Genomic DNA, 19,572 nt, shown 5'->3' on the forward strand with positions numbered 1-19,572 from the left:
GATGTGCTCGGCAAAGAATATGGAGACAGAAAGAGGCAAAGAAAAGGGCTGTAAGTACAAAAGTAAAAGAAATGTCACCAATTCAACGACAAGATCTACACTACACCAGCCTCATGACAACACTCGCCTGATTATCCTGCTTGAATGCTAGTTTCACAGCAGAAGAAAGAGCTAAGCATTTTAACTTACAAATACCCCAGTAGGAACATATATGACATATGATAACCAATTATGACATGTGATAACCCCTGTATGGTATACATAGGAAAATATATTAAAGAATGCCTAGATGCTAGATATCCCTCCAATTATTGCAAAAGATCATTTTCATCCCATACTATGCACCCTTGTATTAAGTGATTAACCTTATAGTTATGTATACTGTAGTTATGTATGCTTTGCACCTTGTACAATTGTTGTGCAATAAAATTATACTTATATTTGTTTGCCATTACTACAAAATAGCAACATATTCCAAAGCTCAAGAGAAGCCTTCATGTTTACACACTGTCTTTTATTCCATTGTATGTTTTGGATAATGACATACATTGTATTTACAGCCATAGATTACTGATAATGATTACCTAAGAATACAATAGCACCATTTCAATTAAAAAATTTAATCACTTATTCAAGTTTAACTTCCACATACATTCATTATTAAGAATTGCATTTGCACATATATTTATAAATTTTATGAATTACACGTACCTTATTATTGGACAATATAATGGCCACCATCAAAACAACACATGTTTAGATCTACCAGTGCAGAGTAGACAGATGTCAAACTATGGAACATTGTGCTTCATACTTTGGAAGAATTGCATTTGTTATAAGACCAATCTCTCTTGTGCACCTTTCAGTCATGCAACAAGCCTTGTTCTGCCACAGTTATAGGGCTTCCAATGAATGGAAAACAATTGTCTGTAGGTGTAAGACATAACAATAATTGCTTGTCAGTGTCTATCTACATGATTACATCATACAGTTAAAGCTGCACAATTAAGCGACTGCCTTTACTTTGAACACCTAGCCAAGGTGAATATGTTCCGAGCCAAAGTCTGTGTGCTTTTACCTCGAGATCCGTTGGTATAATGACCCTTTGAGGAATTCAGTGACCACCGCGCCCTGTCAGCGTCCGGACCACATACAGCGTTTGTCGGTATCAAATAAGGGGATGCTTCTGATAATAATTAGCACGGCGGCATTTCAGCTCAAATCAGCCATTGACGTGGCGCCATGCCGCCAAAGTCTGGCTTCACTCGTCCAAGCTGTAATTAATCATCCAGATTGCCTAATTACAAAGGGGGACCGCAAGGAGCAACACCATTGTCATTTATATCGGCTCAAATTCATTCCTTTCAAAACATTATTTTGGTGGTCCATTTAAAAATAATTTTCCCAATGACACAAGCACTAAGAATCCCGTGCAAAGGAACCACCTATTCTCATGAGTGGTCGTCAATTTTGACTGTACATAGTGTCAGTCTTCCAAGATCAAGAGAGACATTTCATGGTCTATTCCAAGGTAGTAACGGTGATCCCTGTGGTGTCCACTTCAGCTGTGTGGATACTCACATCCTCCCCAACCTGCAAATAGAAAATCAAGCCTGTGTCAATTTAGAAACATCCTTAAGTTTGTAAAAGAAAACCAAAGGCTAGAGTGGTCCCTATGATAGACACATACATTGTGTCAGGGCTCTAGCCAGCTCAAAATTTTTTTCCATCGGCCAATTCCCATTGTCGCAAAAACACTACTCCAGGAGACTGAACTGAGACCTTGAAAAACAGATTTTAATGAGATTATTGTATGCGAAAGGGCACCGACACACATTGTCAACAATAGCAAAACAAACAGTGTTGCTTTTACGGCCGTGGACGGCGTCCCCAAGCCGCCTGTAGCTTCCACCAAGGAGCTTTTATCAGATTTTTGTCCGTCAAGGTTGACGGATTGGTTTTAAAATTTTTCCATCACATGCAGCAAATTTCCGTCAATTGACGGAAAAACGGACGCTGGCTAGAGCCCTGCATTGTGTACAAGGAATCTCTTTGTGCCCCTTTGATTTCCAACAATGGAGACACAATGTGAAGAGAGTCTTTATCAAAATCAGAACAGAAAGGTTTTTGGTAAAATACTCCTATATAACAATTATTGAAAACTAATGGAAAACTTACCCCTGCTGTCTGCAGAATGTTCCTGACTATCTGGAGCCCACCAGGGTCCCTAGTCAGCACGCACATGAACCCCCCACCCCCTGCTCCTGCAAGTACCTACATTTTGTACATGTACATGTTAACATAAAAATATTCAATATTCATACAATCAACATGCTATCAACACTAAAATGTAGATTCAGGAAAAAAAGATGCCAACATTTTTTTAGATTGGCGATGACATATGTTGCTGAATACATTACATGTAGTAAGTAAAGTATGTAAATGATAGATTGATGAAATGTAGACTGAATCATACTAACCTGTCCATAGACGTGAGGTTTCAGAGCTGTCATCATCTTCCTCACTGCCACAGGCTCACAGCCTGGAGCCATTTTCTTTTTCTGCTCCCAGTACCGGTCCATACAGGCCCCTAAAGCACCTAAATCACCTGTGATACCAACAAACCACAGAACAATGACACAAAAGTTCTTGATATGGCAACATTCCCATTTCTTAATCACACATTGCAAAGAAACTAAGTATTTTATGCAAAACATGACCTATTGCATAAAAAGTAAAGAAAACTATTTGACATGGAAACTAACCTTCTCTAAATGCTTTGGCACAATCTTCTGCATTGGTCACCAAGTCATCACAGTTAGCTACCACTTCAGGCAGCCTAGCATACCTACAAGGTGATACATGACAAATATATTGAATGACTAAGAGAAAAGAAGGACAACATATCTTGCTATCTCAAATGTGCTATCGCAATGGTTACCATTTCCTTATTTACCATGGTAGATCTAAAGTTTACTTTAAAGTAAAGTATCATACATGTATCATCTGATTGTATAAGTCTCAACTACAGTCTTAACATGCCAATAGGTTAGCTTGAACCATCCTTTGGAATGAATCTTGACAATCAACAGTCAGAACCAAGGTTACTGCCTATGCTAAGACCCCTGACTTCATGAGCACACAGTATATAGCTTGTAACTTTGACAGATTCGGAGGTCTTACCAGTTCCTGACCACATCTTGTAGCAGGTTCCGCGCTAGTCTGGTTTTGCCGGTGTAAACCAGAACCAACCGGCTGTTCAAGGCCTGAAGTACCTCGTCGCTAACGGAAATGTGTTCAACCTCCACTTTCACTGGAATCTGTGGTCTACAGCGACCAATTTTCACTGCAGGGTCAAGACCTGAACCAAGAAAGAATGTCTGGTAAACTTGCTATTTTAGGAGTAATGTCAAACACACTATTTAAAAGAAAACAGGAAAAAACACAATGAGACCAGTATGAGATAACCTTTCCTAATATTGTGCAATTCAATTCAATTCAACTCTGCTAGCTTCCCCTCTGTCCAACACATAAAACGAACACTAAACAGGGGATAAAATGATTAAAGCACAACTTTCCACAATGGAGAACTCACCCCCGACTTGGTCCTGCCAGCCTCCCCCAGAAGTGAGAAGCTGTTCCACATACAGAACACCGTGCATGAGGGACAGGTTGTCAGCCTCCCGCCCTAAAAATGACACAAAGGGATCATGAATACAAATTTCAGTGGTCTAGTCAAGTCATAATAAACTGGGCTGTCTCCAAGACTAAGCTGGTGTGTTACGCCGAAGGGCAGTTATACCGGCTATATAGGTACATGTACAGATACAGATACAAACTCATCCCCCAATCCAGGAACGGAAATTTGCATGTTGGAATAGACAAAAGTTCATCTTAGTGCTTGCCTGTCTAAATTTAAACAATCTGAACTTCATGACATGAAGTTCATGACAGTGCATTAATTTTAATGCAAATTAACAATATGGGCCCCAAGACAATGTCTGAGACAGAAAATTAAACCTTGAGACAGTCCTGATCATCATATCAACCCCATGTGGACATAGCTAATAGCCTTGTATGTAATTAAGGGTTAACTTGACAGGTCAACATTTGCTTGAGAGCAAATACGGCATATTTCATCCATCTCTCTCCAACAATAGTCTGTTCTAAGTGGTGCGGCAGTGGTGCTGCAGTGGTGCTGCAGTGGTGCGGCAGTACATTTTGTATTATAGTGACTTCCATTGCCTAAGGCACTGTTCTCCACATAACAGCATAATCATCTTACACTTTCTGGTAGTCAATGTTTTTCATGTTTCTCAAGTTTGAACTGACCTGTCACCTTGTACAGTACAGCCAGGATAGCCCCTGCTAGGATACTGCTTGTGCCCAGCCCTGAACCATGAGGGATGTCCGACCATGTGTGCAGCTCAAACCCACCCCCATGTCTGGTCTGTAGCTGCTCCCGTAGACTGGTGGGGGAGGGGAGGGTGACCAGGTCTGCACACATAACACATGCCTTCAGCAGGGCTCCTACAGGGAATATAAAACAGCATTGGAACAATTAATGCGGAAGTAAGTTTCAAAAGATATTAATACATTTTTATACTTTTCTTGTGAGCTGGCCTGGAAGCATTGAAATTTTGGTAACTAAAGACCTGCAGTCAGAATTTTTCAAATACATCAATACTTGCACCTGTATTTGATAGACAGTATATGATTCAATCTCTACAAGTGGATAAAAAAATGGAGGTTTACTTCCAGACGTTTCGAGTGACTTCAGCATCACTAGAATGAACTGGCAGGACAATTCAATACAAGCACAGATGAATTGCTCTGCCAGTTCATTCTAGTAATGCTAAAAAGAGTGATGGATGTGACTCAAAACGTCCAGAAGTAAATCTACATTTTTATATTCCAGTTATAGAGATTGAATTGTATTTGAATATTATTTACCTGGATGTCTAACCTCATAAATGTTTACTAGTAACTGCTATTCATGTCTTGGCAAGAATATGAATGTAAGTGTTGCCTACATAATGTAACATCCAGCACACCATCTATTTTGACATTTGCTGGTGAGACACAATGTAACTGTAAGCCCTGTACCTGGTGCATGGGGCTGGCAGTATGTTTCCATGTCAGAAAGTTCAGTACAGGTGAGGCGCACGCTGCTGTTGTCAAGGTTACTATCAATCACCAGAACAAGCTCTGGCCTGTCATGGAACAACAGACTCATCAGACTCTTCAACACACATGACAAAATTTGTGCAGTGAATTGTGTTTGGCACAAAGTGTCCTGTACATTCCATCTGAGTATTTTTGTATATTTTCATTGCATACATAAATGTAATGTCTATGAGAGGAACAACCTTCTCTGTACCTGAGTTTACCCATCCAAAAAGATACAACTGTACAGTTCTGAACTTGTCTTCCACCGACTGGTAAGTAATTAGTGGCATCTTGTGAAAATATTTGCATCAATACATGAAGAAATAGCTACTGTACTACATTACAATGTGACCTATAAAAATGAATCAAGTGTGGTATGCATACTCTTGTATTCTCCTTGCTTTTGCCCCGATTGGTTTCTTGCCATCGATGAGAAGAGCAACATTTGTGACGGAGCCTCCGTGCTCGTATGTGATGGGTGGGGTGTCGCTCCATCCTCCGGACAGGTCTATTCTAGCAGGGCACTCTGCCACCCCCCACTGTCCCATACTGGGAACAGGGCTCTGCTGAGTGTGGATGAACTAGGGGAGCAGAACAACAAGTTGAACAGATACTGGATCTAACTCTCTATTACATCTACACATTTTGAAAAGATAACAACAAAAAATAACATCTTTGACAGTCTATGAAAGAAGGAAAGTCTGTGAGTGAGTGAGTGAGTGAGTGAGTGAGTGAGTGAGTGAGTGAGTGAGTGAGTGAGTGAGTGAGTGAGTGAGTGAGTGAGTGAGTGAGTGAGTGAGTGAGTGAGTGAGTGAGTGAGTGAGTGAGTGAGTGAGTGTTGAGTGAGTGTTGAGTAGGTGTGTTTTGCCAAAGGGCAGCTATACTGGATATACAGATATAGATATGCAGGTATTCTGATATGTAAAAAACATTTCATCATGCAGTAACACTTGCACAGAATAGAAAAATACATGTACATTGCATTGCCTCAAGCTACAGAGCATAACACACATAATTTTATACTTAGAGTAAGTACATAACATTACATGATATATTCAAAGTTACGAAGCAGTACCTGTTTTGCCGTCATTACTATCTGTCTCCGGAGAATCTGTTCAGCTCCCTCATAGTGTCGGGCTGCTCGGATCAGGAGGTCTGGTCTGGAGCTTGGTTAGAGAAAGAAACTTTACTGTTATACCATAATTCTTATCTTATTGATGCACAGAAGATTAATAAACAAGTAAATCAAGAACAAAATTACCTGTCCAGCCAGAATTCTCTCTCCAGTGCCAATGCCTGTACACCAGCTGCATATTCCCCTGCCTACAGCAAGTCAAAAAAAGACATTACTAACATACATGTACATCTGACAGTGTAATTACCTTTTTAAAAGGATATATGGCATCCTTAAAGAAGTACGTGTCTGTTTCTATATGTGTCCAGGGAGTCCTGAAAAACAGGCTGAAGCCTGGGCGATGTACTCTGGTAAAACAAATAAAACGAAACGAAAGAAGTACAATATTATTATGACTATCTAACATGTCATGTAAGAAAAAGTTTTAGATACCTTCCAAACAAAATGTAACAGTTTCAGAATATATCAATAAGATGTTCTTGCTCGATATCTCAGACTACCATATCAATATCTTAGACTGTCATGTTAACGTTCAGCCAAACACGCTTGATTCCTTTGTTTACAAATCGCAAAACAATCATTCTGTTATCATATCATGTCAGAAAGAGAATGGGGGTCTTGTAGGGGGAATGGGAGAATAGTTACCTCTAGAAGCTGATACGCTGGTTGCCACTTCTTGTTGGCAGCAGGCCCACTCCTGAGCCCCCACTGCCCCCCCACCAGGCTGCCCAGCACGTCAGCGATACAGGCCAGGGTACGGGCAGTCACACCTGGGGTGGCCGTGCTCGTCACAACTACACATCATGTACACAATACATGGAGTGAGGTTTTACTTTTTCTTATGGGTTAAAGAAATGTAATTCATCAACAATAAACAATTGAATTCAGGGCTTGTCTCAACTGAACAATGTAATTGTTGTGCAAAGCAGATTATCAATGTTTTGGTCATTTATTCTTGGTAGTTTGCACTTTACAAAGTGACCCTCCCTCTTCTTCAACAAATAATATGCATCACGAGGCCTATATCTTACATTTTGAAAGGAAGTTTTCGAAACATGCATCACAAAAGAAATCTAAAAGAAAGATATCCAGCCTTGTGTTGGAAGGTTCAACAGTACAAGATAGTCACTTTGACAATTGAACAGAATCAGGGGTTTGTTAGTTCTTCAGTATTGGTGTTCTAAAACAGAGGAAAAGTGAAGTGTGCAAGTTATTCCTTACCCTGTGGACATGCTTCCAAAGCCACTGTAAGTGTGGAAAGAGAAAACATCAATCCTTACATCCCACCGCTAGACATTGTTTAAACAAAAACTTCAACATACATTTTATCAAAGTATACAATTAAAGTGACTAAAAGTGGACAAAGAGAATGGATTGTTAGTATGTTAACAATATCAATATATAGTGTTAACAACCACACCACTGTTAGTTTGTTGCACTAAAATATAAGTGATTAATATAATTGATTGACAAACTATAAACTACACTAAAGTAATGGTAACTGTTGACAGAAGTTTCTATCAATCAAACATTATAAGTCTTTAATGAAACTCTAACGTTATATGACATACCAAAACTTACCTGATCCAAAAAGACATGGACAATACTTGAAACTGCACGCCATGTTTAAAGAATCTGGGTAACAAACACTATACAACAGACAATCGAAAAGTATTTGTCAGAGGTTTCTTCACCTGCATCATTGCAGCAAGGCATGCTGTTCTCTTTGTTTGAAGCCTACCTTGGTCCAGTGTACCCAGCACCTGTCTGTGGTAGCCTTCTACTGCTGCAGACTTGAAGAATGGCAGAAGGCAACCCCCCTTTCCACTCAGTAGTACCTTCCGCACATGGTGCTGTCCTACACTATAGAAAAGATCTCTACAGAGGAAAAAGACACAAGCAGGGATTGATGAACCATAATTATTGATATTCAAAGTATTTATATCTATTCTTGTTTTGGCAATGTTGATTTGATTATAAGGATGACACCTGTGCACACATCAATTTTTGGCTATTTCCAAAAATAGAATAAAAATTTCTACTATATATTGTAAGACATACAAAGCAGCAGCAAAATGAGCAAATACATGCCGTAGGTTGGGAAAAAAATATTGGGAAACATGTATCATGTCATAGAATGTCACCGTTAATTCTAGGGTCAAAGAAGAAGATATAAAAGAATGAAAGTGAAGAATGTACTGTTGAGTATATTATACTCTGTGTATTAAGTCATTTCAGGGTTCTCCCCAGAATTTTTTAGTATAGTGGTGGGGGCGGCAAAAATAACCCGCACCAACGCGCTGCAATTTCATGAAAATGGGTTCATTTTGCAATGACAGAGGGTGTCAAATACTACAAGTATAATTTACTGTTGTTATTCCTTTGTTGTGAAGTGGCAAAACTACTATTGTTTTGATCATTGCTCATTCACAAGTTTTTGCAGACAATGCTGACTGGAAAAGTGATGCCACTTGGTACAAAAATCTGTGAATTGTCATTAATCTTAGCAAAACTAACAAAGAAAATAGGGAAGAAACACACTAAATTTGAAAAATAGTATAGTGGAGCTGGCTGAGAGTATAGTGGAGGGCCTCCCTTATTCCACTCTCTGGGGAGAACCCTGCATTTGTTCAACCTTCCTGACCACCTAGATTTCATACTGAAAGCAACTTTTTTTGGCCAAACGTTTTTAAATATCAGTTTTGGGGTTCCTAGAGGACGTCACTCATCATCAATTCAGCATGACCTTCTGACAAAAACAATAGGACAGGTGGAGTACACAATATAAGGTAACATGGTTCAACTATTATTCATTCTAACCTAGTTTTTCTGTGTACACTGTTATAGATGATATGCAAATGCCAGTTACTATTAATATTCCTGACAATCAAGGAAAGGCTACAGCATAATACATGACCCATTATTGGAATGAAACAATTCCTTAACAATAGTACTGAGGGTACTGTATCAGAAAGAAAGACGTACTTTGTAATGATGCAAGTGTTCCACTGAAGAGTGTTTATATTAGTCTCTACCAGACTGACTACTCTGGCCATTACAGGGAGAATAATTTGCCAGGAGAGTTTTGCTACCAGAGGAGTCTGTCGGCCACAGAGGGGAAATATGAATCTACTGACTCCCCCAGCCAGTTTCCCATTTTTTTTCCAACTTCTACAATCCCCACTCCCCCATAGGAGGGCCTGGTGGAGGCTATGTATAAGGGTAAAAAAATCTTCTGATTTCTACTGACCTTCTCCACTTGAACTCAGCAGAGTGGTCCACACAGGACAGCACCTCCTGCAGACTGACTCTCCAGGACCCCCTCCACCTGTACATGGGCATTTCTGTAAGTCTGGGATTTTACACTAATGATGAAGAAGTAATATTGAGATTTAGACTTGACTACAACTACACCATCCTCCATAGTAACCTCTGTCTCATTTCTCTTGCTGGATAAGCATGTGGTTAGCAGGCAAAAAATTAAGCTAACAGTCACTATTAGGGCTGGGTATTGGTATGTAGCGTACCGGTACAAAACCGTTTTTTCTTATTGGACCAGTCCAGAAAAACCGGACCTGAAAAATTCGGTGGACCGGATGTTGGACCGATTAGAAAATTAACATATTATTTTATCAGACATTCACACCTTTTGGCGCTTGCAGGTGGAAGAAAATAACAAGAGTGAAGTAGAGTAGAGTTTATAGTAATTTCTACCAAGTTTTACAGCCAATCGTACAGGTGCAGTTAGCGTTGTAGGATTTTAAAACGCCAGTGTAAGTCTAATACTCCACCAAACAGATTTCTTTGTTGTGAAATGGACCATTGGTATGAGTCATACTGAACCAGGTCCAGGTTCAGGTCCGGACCTGGACCTGATCCTTTGGACCTGAACCGGACCTGGACCTGCATTTTCTGTACCGGTACCCAGCCCTAGTCACTATGGTACACAGGTTATTGATAATAATGCCAGTGCTATCTTGGGGCATCTCAGAAGTACTAGTATAAGTGATATACTTTGGTGGTAGGAGTTTGAAAACAGATAGCCGTCAGCAGTTTCTGGGCTATGATGATCTCCAATCCATTACTAGTAAATCAGTCCGTATTGACACAGGTTAAAAACATAATGTTTAAGACCAACAACCTCTCCAACAGGGAGACTCCTTTAGAGTTGTGGAGTAGCCATAAGACTTCAGCAATGCCCACTGGCTCTGTGGGGTGGAACACTGGGAACAGCTTAGCATTCATCAAACAGCACTCATCTGCTGGCTGGACAAAAACACATGTATTAAGGAAAATTTTATGCATCAAATCTGATAGTTAGATGCAGATCTGACATTTTACCCCATCTCTTCTTAACGTTTGTCATTGTGAAATTATTTGTGCATTATGTATTACATACAGCATTATAGAAAGAACACAACAGCAGTGAATTAGTTAGCTTTCTTTCTTTCTTTTTTGAAAATGGGGAAATACAGAATGTCCCCATCCCTGTCCCTAATGCTGAAAACACCATCCCTGTCCCTGGTGCTGAAAATACCATCCCTGTCCCTGGTGCTAAAAGCACTGGCCCTGTCCCTGGTGCTGAAAATATCGTACCCAGCTAGGTGCTATTCGGTCAAATAAGTTAATTTTTAACGTTTGTCATTGTGTAATCATTTGTGCATTATGAAGTATTTTTTTTCACCACTGCTGCAATTTGAGATTACTAAATTGGGGTTGTGTGGCTCATCTTCCACAGAAGCTAGAGGTTCTGGGTTTGACTCCTGTCATGCTACCAATCTTGTGCCCTTAGGAAAGGCACTTCACATTACTTTCCTCTACTCAGGTGCAAAAATGACTTCGAGTTGGGAGGTAAAGGGTGATGAAAGGTAAGGGTTGGGCTTAGCCTGCCAATACCATGACCTAGACACAGAGGACAACAACCCACTGCCCCTACAGCCTATAGAAGTTATGGGACAACCCTTAACTACATGTACCTTTACCCATTATTAGAGAGCTTCTGAAAAATGTCAACAATTACTACTACTCATTATCAGTAGATTATTCTACATGCGTCGATGAAGGTTAGACATCCAGGTAATAAGATACACCAAAAAGTAGTTACTCAAGCAACTGGATATGGATTTGAAAACGGTCAGACGTTTTTGATAGAATCCACTATCCTTCGTCAGTGACACTGAAGTGATCTGGAAGAAACAGGTCTTATTATTCATTATTCTACATGATTTTGTCTCTCCTACACTGAAAAGTTTCCTACCATGTGTGGACCCCACAGATCTCCATGTAGAATTCCTGTTCTCTGGAAGAACACATCCCAGGATTCATTGCAAAATGTGTTGTCTTCTCCAGCAGTGGCCTATGTAGATAAATGTGTATATTGTTTGGAAATTCAATATTTATTTAGACATAAGTTATTTCAATTTGGTTGAAGACTGACATATAAATAGTATAAACAATTCTTGAACTGATGTACATGTAACCTAGGATAGACAACATCCCTATTTTACACTTTCTATTTCACAGCTTTAATTGCATGATATACAACAACTATGTTTTAGTATGCTAACCTACAAAGTATGAACTACTGAAGATCAAACACAGTCAGTCAACAATGATTATAACAGTAACGTAATAATTGATAATATATATCCTTACCTGTAGTCCATCCTTAGTTCCAAAGACAGTGTAAACTGTGGCTGTGTTTGTTCCAAACAGTTTGACATGGAAGCACTGCAGTACAGTGTGAGGCACAAGCTCTGCTGCTCTTAGAATCTGAAGTGTGACAAATTCACAAAACAGTCATGACTATAACCATTGGACTTAATAATATACACACTTAGGCAGTCAAGAACAGTACTCAAGGACTGATGGTCTGCTACAGTATTACACTAAACAGAATTAACAGACAAGGGTGGCACAGTGACCTTACAGTGCTCTTATGGTTTGGGTGGTCAACTCAGGACCTGATCGAAGACACGAATCCCTGCAGGTCCTGATGATCAACCCTTGCAAAAGATTTCCTCAACTGACTCAGGTGTGAGTACCTAGCTTCAGATAGGAACGTTCCATTGAAAAGACATTAAATGGAGCTTGTAACTATTCAGTTCAAACCTGGTGCGTTACACCATGATGTAATTTACTGGCTATGCAATATACAAAAAAACAGTTTGCACTTGCACAATATGAAATCTACATTATTACGATACCTCATGACATCTCCATATTTGCAGTATGTAGTTTACTTGGAGGTGTTAACTAACACATGCATACTTCTTCTTTGTTTGAGAAACTGCACAAAAGGTGCATTCAGATGTGATATATACATGTACCTGAGACACCTCCTCACCCAAAGCATGCAGGTAGCACCCCTCAGGGATACAGATGGGGCCCTGAAACAAGTTAGTGAGGAACATAAGACTTGTGACAGCAAAGTTGTGGACTGTAACAAACTGTTGGAAAATAATCTACTAAATGGCCAATTGATTGCAATTAGAAAAACTAAATTGCCAATTGGAAAGCTTGGAAACTCAAAAGTATAAACCATAACCCCATAATGAATACAAATTTGAGCCAAAAGGACAACTCAACAATACAATGTTGATACCATACTTCTAAATGGAAACCACAAGAACATGTTTACATTTTCCACACTGCTGCACAGAAAAAGCACAAGCCAACAACTGACCTTGAGGTCACAGTGACTGACAGCAGACCCAGAGCTCACACAAACTCCTCCTTCTAACACAGAATTCACAGCCACACTGCCATCTTCAACTGTACAGCCATCCTGCAATATCAGGAACAATAAACAGTTTCAGTTTCACTGAACGACAATAATCAAAGTGTTGAAAGCAAGTTAGAGTACACTAAACAATGTGATGTGTACATGACTTGCAAACTATGAGAACTGTAGCAGTGTATTTACCTGTATTGCGGAATGTGTGATGGGAGCCCAGGTTAGGTTGCAGATTGGGTCCGTTTGCAAAGGGCACTTTACCAAATGCTGCAGGTGTACCGAAGCATTTTCTGTCATGTAGTCGTGGCGGCCATTTGGTATGCACACTAGGAATATAGGACATTGTACAAAAGTCAAATTTAGTATGTGGACTATCATTTACAATATGGAACAACAATGTTTATGACACATAAACAGGACTCAAAACGTCACGTCAAGCCAAGGCATGTGTAAAAGTATGAGCCACCATTCTATTCTTCCCTCCTAGAATACAACAAGTAGAAAATTATAACTTTGAGCCTATTAATTCATACATTGATATAAAATGAACCGTGAATAAATCAGTGTTTTCTTCCAGTAACAAAGGCATGTACACCTGTTATTAATGATATAACACTAGTTCACCTTTATCCGCAGGGTAACCTATATCCGTTGCTTCCAAAAACGATTATTTAGGGATATCAAGTCAACGGACGACAGCTTGATCCACTGTCTGTCAACTTGATGTCCCTTAATACCGTGTGTGTAAACACAACGAATATAGGTTACCCTGCGGATAAAGGTGAACTAGCGTTACAAAGTACAACAAACCTGCTTTCACGTTGATTCCCCTCAGAGTTTTCCATAGCAGAGCTCTGGCATTTCTCATGGTCATGACCTCTCGCTCATTCCTCGGTCTCGGTGTTCCACCGTACTGGCCGCTACGATCACCCGACACAAAGGCCTCTTCTGTCACCAGAGTAGCCATACACAGCAGGATGTCAAAGAACAGGGAAAGCTGGAAAGAATACAACAGCAGTGAATTAGTTTGCTTTCTTTCTTTTTTGAGAATGGGGAAATACAGAATGTCACTATCCCTGTCCCTAATGCTGAAAACACCATCCCTGTCCCTGGTACTGAACACACCATACCTGTCCCTGGTGCTGAAAACACCATCCATGTCCCTGATACTGCACACACCATCCCTGTCCCTGGTACTGAACACACCATACCTGTCCCTGGTGCTGAAAACACCATCCATGTCCTGATACTGCACACACCATCCCTGTCCCTGGTACTGAACACACCATACCTGTCCCTGGTGCTGAAAACACCATCCATGTCCCTGGTACTGAACACACCATACCTGTCCCTGGTGCTGAAAACACCATCCATGTCCCTGATACTGCACACACCATCCCTGTCCCTGGTACTGAACACACCATACCTGTCCCTGGTGCTAAAAATATCATACCTGTCCCTGGTGCTATTTAGTCAAGTAAGTTAATTCATTGACAGACATAGCTCATAATTCCAACAGGCACCATTGTACAAATTTAAAAAAAATACATAAATTTTAAGTGAGTCAAACAGATGTACTAATGCTGCATCAGTACCATTGAGTTATATACACTTCAGATATTTTGGTGTTTTAGACAATCCCTAGAAGGCCTCTGTAACAATGTTTATTGTTGTTTTTTGTTGTTGTTGTTTTAATGTGGCAGTATTATGGCACCTGGTGCCCAGCAGAATTAAGAGGGTTGATGTATTATGCATTGGCAACCATATACATGTACTTAGGATAACAGTTGAGGCAGTATGAAATGGTAGGCTCTTTAGATACTGTTTTTTGTATTAACAATGAAATCAAGAGGGAGAGAAAGGTTTACAAAGTACCCTACTCTATGACTTTCTAATGAAACTACAGTACAAAATCCATGCACCTTGATTGGCTCAGCTCCACTGTCCAAACCCAGGTAAGTGCAGGCATCCAGTGGGGGTGTGACATGTACAGTCAACAGCCTCTCAGCTGCACTGCTTGACAGGAACACCACACCTGCCACCTGTGAAAACATGATGTTATGAACAAACATTCATCTTGATGATTAAAAATGACCCAGCCTAAGACACTTAAAGCCATAAGATATAGTAAGTGTAAAATCTAAATTTGCTGTGGTAGGTGCAGGTGTTGAAAATTAGTAGTACAGTAATAATACATTGTAAATAAGACATATTCATTTTGTGACATGGGGTCACAGCAACATTGGCAAAAATAGCAAATGTTTCACAATCTACATGTACAGTAGCATGTCGTATAAATGAAACATGGCATACAAACCTTGTAAGTACTACAATGAGTATGATGACTGTCTTGTAACTTACTAAGTATACTGAGATACAGACAGAAATTGTGATATAATCCAGAGAACTAACCAGGTGAACAGTTCCTTCAGCAGTCACCAGCTCCTGCATACCAACATTGGACGGTTTGTACACTATGTCTTCAACTGTGCCCTGGAAAGAACAAACCAGACACAACTGACACAAGATTGTCACAAAGTGGTCTGTTGACGGATGAACACCACAACATGTGTGTGACATCATCAGATAAATGTTCACCTGTACATGTCACACATAGAATTTTCCACCACAGGTTCATCTGATCTACTGCACTAATGATAAATACAAAATAAAAAATGGCCAGCCAACTTTATGTCTAATGATCAAAGTCAGTAGCCTCATTAGCAGGCTCGAAATGAGCCTGTTTTTCTAAGGGCTAAGCACTTATAATTTTTTATTTTCTTTTTTGATTGTCACTGATAAACCATCAGAAGAAGAGAAAACTGTAAATTGTATAAGCAAAAAAAGCCTAACTCGTAGAGCCAACTAAGAAGGCTACAAAGGCAGTAAAAAGAGTTGAAATTCATCAGAAGAAATAAACAATGCCAAACTTAAATGTGGCTGATCAATACTGGAATTAAGAGTTAAGCTGTAATGTATGACTGTGTCTTCCTACCTCAGTATTAACCTTATAAACACCATGGTTCCTGGCATAGGTTACATCTGCAGCTACTGTTATAGCACAGACACCATCAAAATCTGTCCAGTCCACCTCTGAAATCAAACAGGCAATGAGTTTACTATTCCTCCAGAAGCATTGCATGTTTACTTATACCATTGAGAACAGTTTTACTAGATATATCATTGCATGTTGATATCCATAAAGATACAAAAGTTCATCCTGACCTAAAATGTTGGGAACAGTCAGCAGCATATCTGTACTGCAGACCCAAACTCCAGGGGGAGACCCAGGTGAGATCTGGAAGTAAAAATGAACTTTTAAGTCATTGTGTCATTGTGTACTGATGAAATACATCATTACACACTATTTACATGGAAGGTCAACATATTCAACTATTATTGATGATCACTGCATCAGACTATGTTGAATACTATAAATGCAGAAACTTTCACAGTGGTTTAATGTTTGCGGTTTTCGCAGTGGCCACTTCACCGCAAACTTAAAACCACAACAAACAGTGCAAAATTAAAACCACCGCGAAAAGTCGTTTTTTTCCGCTACCACAAAATTAAATCCCCGCAAACTTTAATGCATTTACAGTGGTGTTGCAGTAATAGAGACCCTGCCCACCTTCCTGGTCATAGTGTCCAGCAGGCTGTCTAGGTTACAGAACAAGCCATCATATCCAACAGCAGTGTCGGCAGTCAGGGTGGCTGGGAGGGTGGTGAAGGCCTTCCCACAGGGATTGTATGGGAAGTCACGTCCCTGACAAAACATACAAAAGATCGTTGTCAAGCCATGTGATTGTATTTGTACACTCTTGGCATAATGGAGAAACTACACCACTTAGGAAAGATTTTCTAATTAAATACCATAGCAACAGAGAGGGTTAGGGAATTAGGGTTAATATATTGCTTGTACTGTGCTACACTGGCAACCTGGGAAAAATAAAGCAGGAAAGATCAAAACTAACTTGGAAGCATAGCTACAGAGGGGCCTTGACCAACTAGGCATAAGCCTGAAGGAAGCAGAAATCCTTGCACAAAACCACCCTTCATCTGAGTGGAGACTGCTTGCTGCCAAATGCGTCACCAGAGGATCTAAGTCTAAGTAAGTTATAGAGGCTAAGGTACAGGATGTCAAACTAGGGGTGGGTAGTGGAATGATGTACAAGACTACAAGTACAAAACTCTTTTTCTTGTTGAACCAGTCCACAGAAAACAGACTGAAAAAATCGCTGGACCAGATTTTGAACAGAGGAGAAAATTACTGTATTATATCAGCAGGGGTTTACACATTTTGGCCCTTCCCAGATCAAGAAAACAACAAGCCACCTAGAGTAGAGTTTTCTACAGTAAAACTTACAGACTTTATATGTAGACAGGATTTTGAAATGCCAGTGGGAGTCGGATAATCCATCAAATAGATTCCTTTGTAGAAAATTGGACCATTGTCTTAAGAATTGCATACATGTATTTACAAGTTTTCACAAACAATTACATCCAGGATTAGGTCTGGACGAGGACCTGATCCTCTGGCCTGAACTGTAGGTGGCCTGAATTTTCTGTACCTGTACATATACAGTACCCACACAACAGTGTGACAAGGTGACAAAATTGTAGGATTGCCCATACATACCATGTGCATGATGAGGACATCAGCATCACTAAGCACATCTGAATTCACAACCTGAAAGTTAAATGAAAAAATAAACATTAGCATTCACATGTCTACAACACATGGATCAGAAGAATCCTCAAACATGTACAAAGAATGAGTGACCAGCAAATCCACCTGCAATATTTTTGTGACAATCTATAATAAGCACTTTTGAAACATTTTCTTGAAAATAAAATATATGAATTAGATATAAAATATTGATTCAAAGTGCCCTGAAATAACCACGATTCCCTTCCAATTTCTTTTTTTTTTAAATGGATACATGAAGTATTCCATTCCACTTGAAACATTGCTAGTCATAATTTATAACTGATAGTATAAAATCAGTTAGATCCTTTAACAAGGCGTGATATCATAATTACTGTAAAGTGACTCCTGGCACTGAGGTGTTCTGCCACGATGAGTAGAGCATTCAGCGTGGCCCCCCCACTGCCAACATGAGCCTTGGGGTCCTCCACAGTCAGCAGCAGGGTGTCTGCTGGGATCAGCCCTTTCCTCTGTCGTAAGGTCAGCTCTGAAAACGTTTAAGGTAGATCATTAAGTGATTAAGTGCAGCTTTTCACAATATCGTTGACTCAAATCATGTAACTTAATTGGATTCCAAAATGATAACAGCTTATAATATAATGCCTGTCAAATCAAGGATATACTAGTAGTCAAATGAGGAAGCAGTACCAAAAGTTTGAATATATAAGTACCAAAAATGATTTCATCATGTTGGTAGATCATTATAGAAGATAGAAGTTTCTTGAACTCTACTCTTTACAAACACATCATTAAATAACTGCTTGTGTAAAAGAATTAAAGAATGGAGAAGTAGTGATTAAGAAAAATAAGGTGATGTTTTTAGCATACATTAAACTTTCACACATAGAATATTGCTCTCAACAGCTGATACCATGATAGTCAATGCAGGTATTATAATTCCAAATTTCATTATTATTGTTATTGTTTATCATTGGTTGAATTGTTGTGTCAATTAATATTATAAATAATTAATTGCTGACAGGATCCATGCGCCGTGCAGCAAAAGGCTCTAAACAGCCCCAAGCCCAAGTAGGTTAATGTTTACACTAAAAGCTTTCTTCATCAACACAGCATTAAATTTATGATTACACTGCATTATGATTAATACTGTTGTTATTGTTTATATTTTGCAATGTACTTTGTGTAATAAAAGTTGAAAAAAATTCTTACTCATCTAGCTCTGGACTCAGAATACAGTAGTTTAGATGCTACAGTAGAGTAAGTCTGCAAAAGTAAGTGTAATACATGTATTCTCCTTGCCTGAGGCCCGTTATTTTAGCCGGCAATAAAGGATAATATCATGGTTCCGGGTTTCCGGTCTCACGAGAGGATGCTCACGAAGCACGCAAACAACGTAAGTTGAACTTCATACCATCTTGGTAGGCATGGGCGCTGTCTATGTTCTGACAGGTCAAAACGATCGCTGTCCAAGATCTCTTCATGTCTTCAAGTCATTGCAATAATTATTTGAAGCTGGAGGAAACTTTCTGACGCTGGTTTGCTTGATTCAATTAGTGGTGGACTATTTCACTTAGAGCAAGGAGCTTTTAGCTAGCCATGATTGTTTTTAATTATGAAATAACGTTAATAAAACACTAAATACTGTTCACAGACGTTTGATGTTGTAAACTTAATATTTCAAAAAATAATACTAACGTTATATTTTACATCTATTTGCGTGTATAATTTGTTCCGTTTTGTACACAGTCCACCCCTATATTACATACAATTTTAAAGTAGCACAGTCCAAAATTGAGTATACCAACCATTTTCAAAGGAGGGGGAGACTACTGTATAACTAAAAATATGACATACCAGAAAGTC

At 39.4% G+C, this 19,572-nt stretch overlaps 1 protein-coding gene across 1 annotated transcript; it reads right to left on the reverse strand.

The window, feature by feature from the left end:
* Nucleotides 1-493: 493 nt before the first annotated feature.
* Nucleotides 494-19,286, reverse strand: LOC118418081 (L-fucose kinase-like). Its single transcript, XM_035823908.1, has 30 exons — nt 19,121-19,286; nt 18,084-18,235; nt 17,680-17,730; nt 16,672-16,806; nt 16,266-16,338; nt 16,036-16,133; nt 15,453-15,533; nt 14,963-15,082; nt 13,851-14,037; nt 13,230-13,366; nt 12,891-13,091; nt 12,634-12,693; nt 11,960-12,076; nt 11,562-11,660; nt 10,446-10,570; nt 9,555-9,632; nt 8,046-8,182; nt 7,526-7,549; nt 6,950-7,098; nt 6,431-6,492; nt 6,245-6,335; nt 5,554-5,750; nt 5,107-5,213; nt 4,333-4,530; nt 3,596-3,688; nt 3,184-3,361; nt 2,766-2,848; nt 2,481-2,608; nt 2,179-2,274; nt 494-1,593 (listed from the first exon to the last, which is right to left on the reverse strand). Exons 1-30 carry the CDS (start codon nt 19,188-19,190, stop codon nt 1,522-1,524), a joined length of 3,399 nt encoding a protein of 1,132 aa, XP_035679801.1. The 5' UTR covers nt 19,191-19,286; the 3' UTR covers nt 494-1,521.
* Between the last annotated feature and the right edge of the window lie 286 nt (nt 19,287-19,572).

Source organism: Branchiostoma floridae, chromosome 6 (genome assembly GCF_000003815.2).
Source record: "Branchiostoma floridae strain S238N-H82 chromosome 6, Bfl_VNyyK, whole genome shotgun sequence".
Classification (NCBI taxonomy): Eukaryota; Metazoa; Chordata; class Leptocardii; order Amphioxiformes; family Branchiostomatidae; genus Branchiostoma; species Branchiostoma floridae.

Excerpts from the sequence above, each read along its gene's own strand:
- LOC118418081 (XM_035823908.1), bottom strand. The coding sequence starts at position 19,190 with ATGAAGAGATCTTGGACAGCGATCGTTTTGACCTGTCAGAACATAGAC. Across the intron at positions 17,731-18,083 it reads GTGCCAGGAGTCACTTTACA|GTTGTGAATTCAGATGTGCT; the intron begins GTAATTATGATA and ends TTTAACTTTCAG. Across the intron at positions 2,275-2,480 it reads AACCTCACGTCTATGGACAG|GTACTTGCAGGAGCAGGGGG; the intron begins GTTAGTATGATT and ends TACAAAATGTAG.